The 2098-nt window shown below is 35.7% G+C and overlaps 1 protein-coding gene across 1 annotated transcript; it reads left to right on the plus strand.

The window, feature by feature from the left end:
- The first annotated feature begins 265 nt into the window (after positions 1 to 265).
- On the plus strand, positions 266 to 733 carry LOC107002162. Its single transcript, XM_015200077.1, has one exon. The coding sequence runs from the start codon at positions 266 to 268 to the stop codon at positions 731 to 733; it is 468 nt and encodes a 155-aa protein (XP_015055563.1).
- Positions 734 to 2098: the final 1365 nt, after the last annotated feature.

Below are 2098 nucleotides of genomic sequence, written 5' to 3' on the forward strand. Positions count from 1 at the left end.
ATAATAATATTAATAATATATGTATACATGTCTTTTAAATTGTACATGTACACATTGTTTTATTTTTCTTTCTCTTTTTCGATCAAAATTATCTCTTTATCTGGTCATTCTTTTCAAAAACAACCTGAATCAATGATCACTTTAGACATTTCGAATCATTTTTATTTTTTAACTACTTCAATAAATAATTTCGAATCATCAAAATTTCACAATTAAATTTGATTTTAAAAATCCGAATTTCTTTTTTTTTCTCAACCAGGTAATCATGAGATCTATGAGGTGTGATCAAAGACCAAGGGATGAAGTAGTCGAAATGGTAAATGATCCCCCAAAGTTCATGATCACAGATAAAACCCCACAACTACTAATGGATTGGTGGAATGATATGCATGAATTTAGGCGGACTGAGATATTCAAACATCTTGGTTTCCTTACAGATATCATGAGATTTAGTCCTAACAGAGGTTTGATCGAGGCTTTGATCCCGTTTTGGGATTTCACAAACAATGTGTTTCGATTTAGTGATTTTAAGTTGACGCCTACATTAGAAGAATTGGGTGGTTTCACAGGTTTAGGCCAGGATCTTCGAACTAAAACACTGATAGCCCCTAGGAGTGTCAGCGAAAGTAAATTTCTAGAACAGATGCACATCATCCATCCTCATAAGAAGTATTTTGATGATGGTTTGGTTTCTTTGGAATTCTTGTACTCAAGATATGGAAAGAAGGAATGATTTTCATGCTATGGGAAACAACTTAAAAATGGACAACACCTCCCTACTTGGGAAAAACATAGACAAGAAGCATTCATGGTGGCATTCTTGGGAGCTATGGTTTTTCCAAGGAGGGATAAAAAATCGATATTCGTCTGTCATGAATAGTCACTGTTATGAGGAAGAAAAGAAAATACACTATATTGCCGATGATGTTGGCTGATATTTATCGTGCTTTGACTAAATGTAGAGAGGAGGGAGATTTTTTTGAAGGTTGTAGCATTTTATTACAAATGTGATTTTTGGAGCACCTATATCGCCATCGTTCTGCGACAGATTTCAAATACGATTGGAAGAATTATATTTTGAGCCACCCAGACAGGATGAAAAAATTAGGAGACAAATTGCCAAAAGGTGTCAAAGCATGGAGACATTATCTTCTTAAATTGACGGCATCTAAAATTACATGGAACTATAATTGATTCCCTGCTAGTGAGGTAATTGTTATGTCTTCCTATCGTCCATTCTTCGTTCTGACAGGCCTTCGCGGGTTCCAACCATACATACCCCTCCGAGTTCTACGCCAACTAGGACAAAAACAAATTTTACCTAAAGCCGAGGATACGCAGAATTTTGTGTGGGAGGTGGCATTTGAAGATCGAGATCGAGAATCAGAAGCCCAAAAGATTTGGGGTGGTAGTCGAACTTTAAGTTCGAAAGCTATGGTTGATGATCGCGTTAAAGGGGAAGTTGACCCCTTATACCTCCATTAGTTCTTTGATCGAGCCCCTTGATATGCTCAAACTTACTTCTCAAATAAGAAGTAAAGCGGTCATATCAAGTAAAGAACCCAACTAATGAGGTTGGGATCGTTTCCACGAGGAAAATAGTTCAGACTTAACTTCAATCTATTATTACTACTATTTAGTCAATTATTTCCTTGGAAAGCAAAGACGATAAAAGGAGTTTCATTTTACTTTTAAATGGATGAAAATAACTAGCTAACTTAAAGGAGACAACTAACAGCTTCACATATTGGAGTTTAATCAATTAATAAAAGTAACTAGGGTTTACGTGTTCCCCACAGGTTCATAACTTGATAATTCTAACAATAACAATTCTTTCCTAGTATCTTGCATGCAAAGTGATAAATTATGTATTTATAAATACTTGGTCCGGCATCTAGAAAACTTCACTCCGCACCTTGGTCCGGCTACGTGTGTTGCTATACTAACCCTTACCCTTACCTCATATTAAGCATCGTATTCGATATTTGACTAAGTTATTACCTCGTACCAATGAATACTAGCCTATAAGATAGTATACACTAAATCTATGTTGATAATTCTTTTCCTATTATCTACCTCCTTGGTCCGGCAAGTAGCA

The sequence above is a fragment of the Solanum pennellii genome, chromosome 10, assembly GCF_001406875.1.
Source record: "Solanum pennellii chromosome 10, SPENNV200".
Lineage (NCBI taxonomy): Eukaryota > Viridiplantae > Streptophyta > Magnoliopsida > Solanales > Solanaceae > Solanum > Solanum pennellii.

Bases quoted from the DNA above. Each gene is read 5' to 3' on its own strand.
- LOC107002162 (XM_015200077.1), top strand. From the start codon at position 266: ATGAGATCTATGAGGTGTGATCAAAGACCAAGGGATGAAGTAGTCGAA.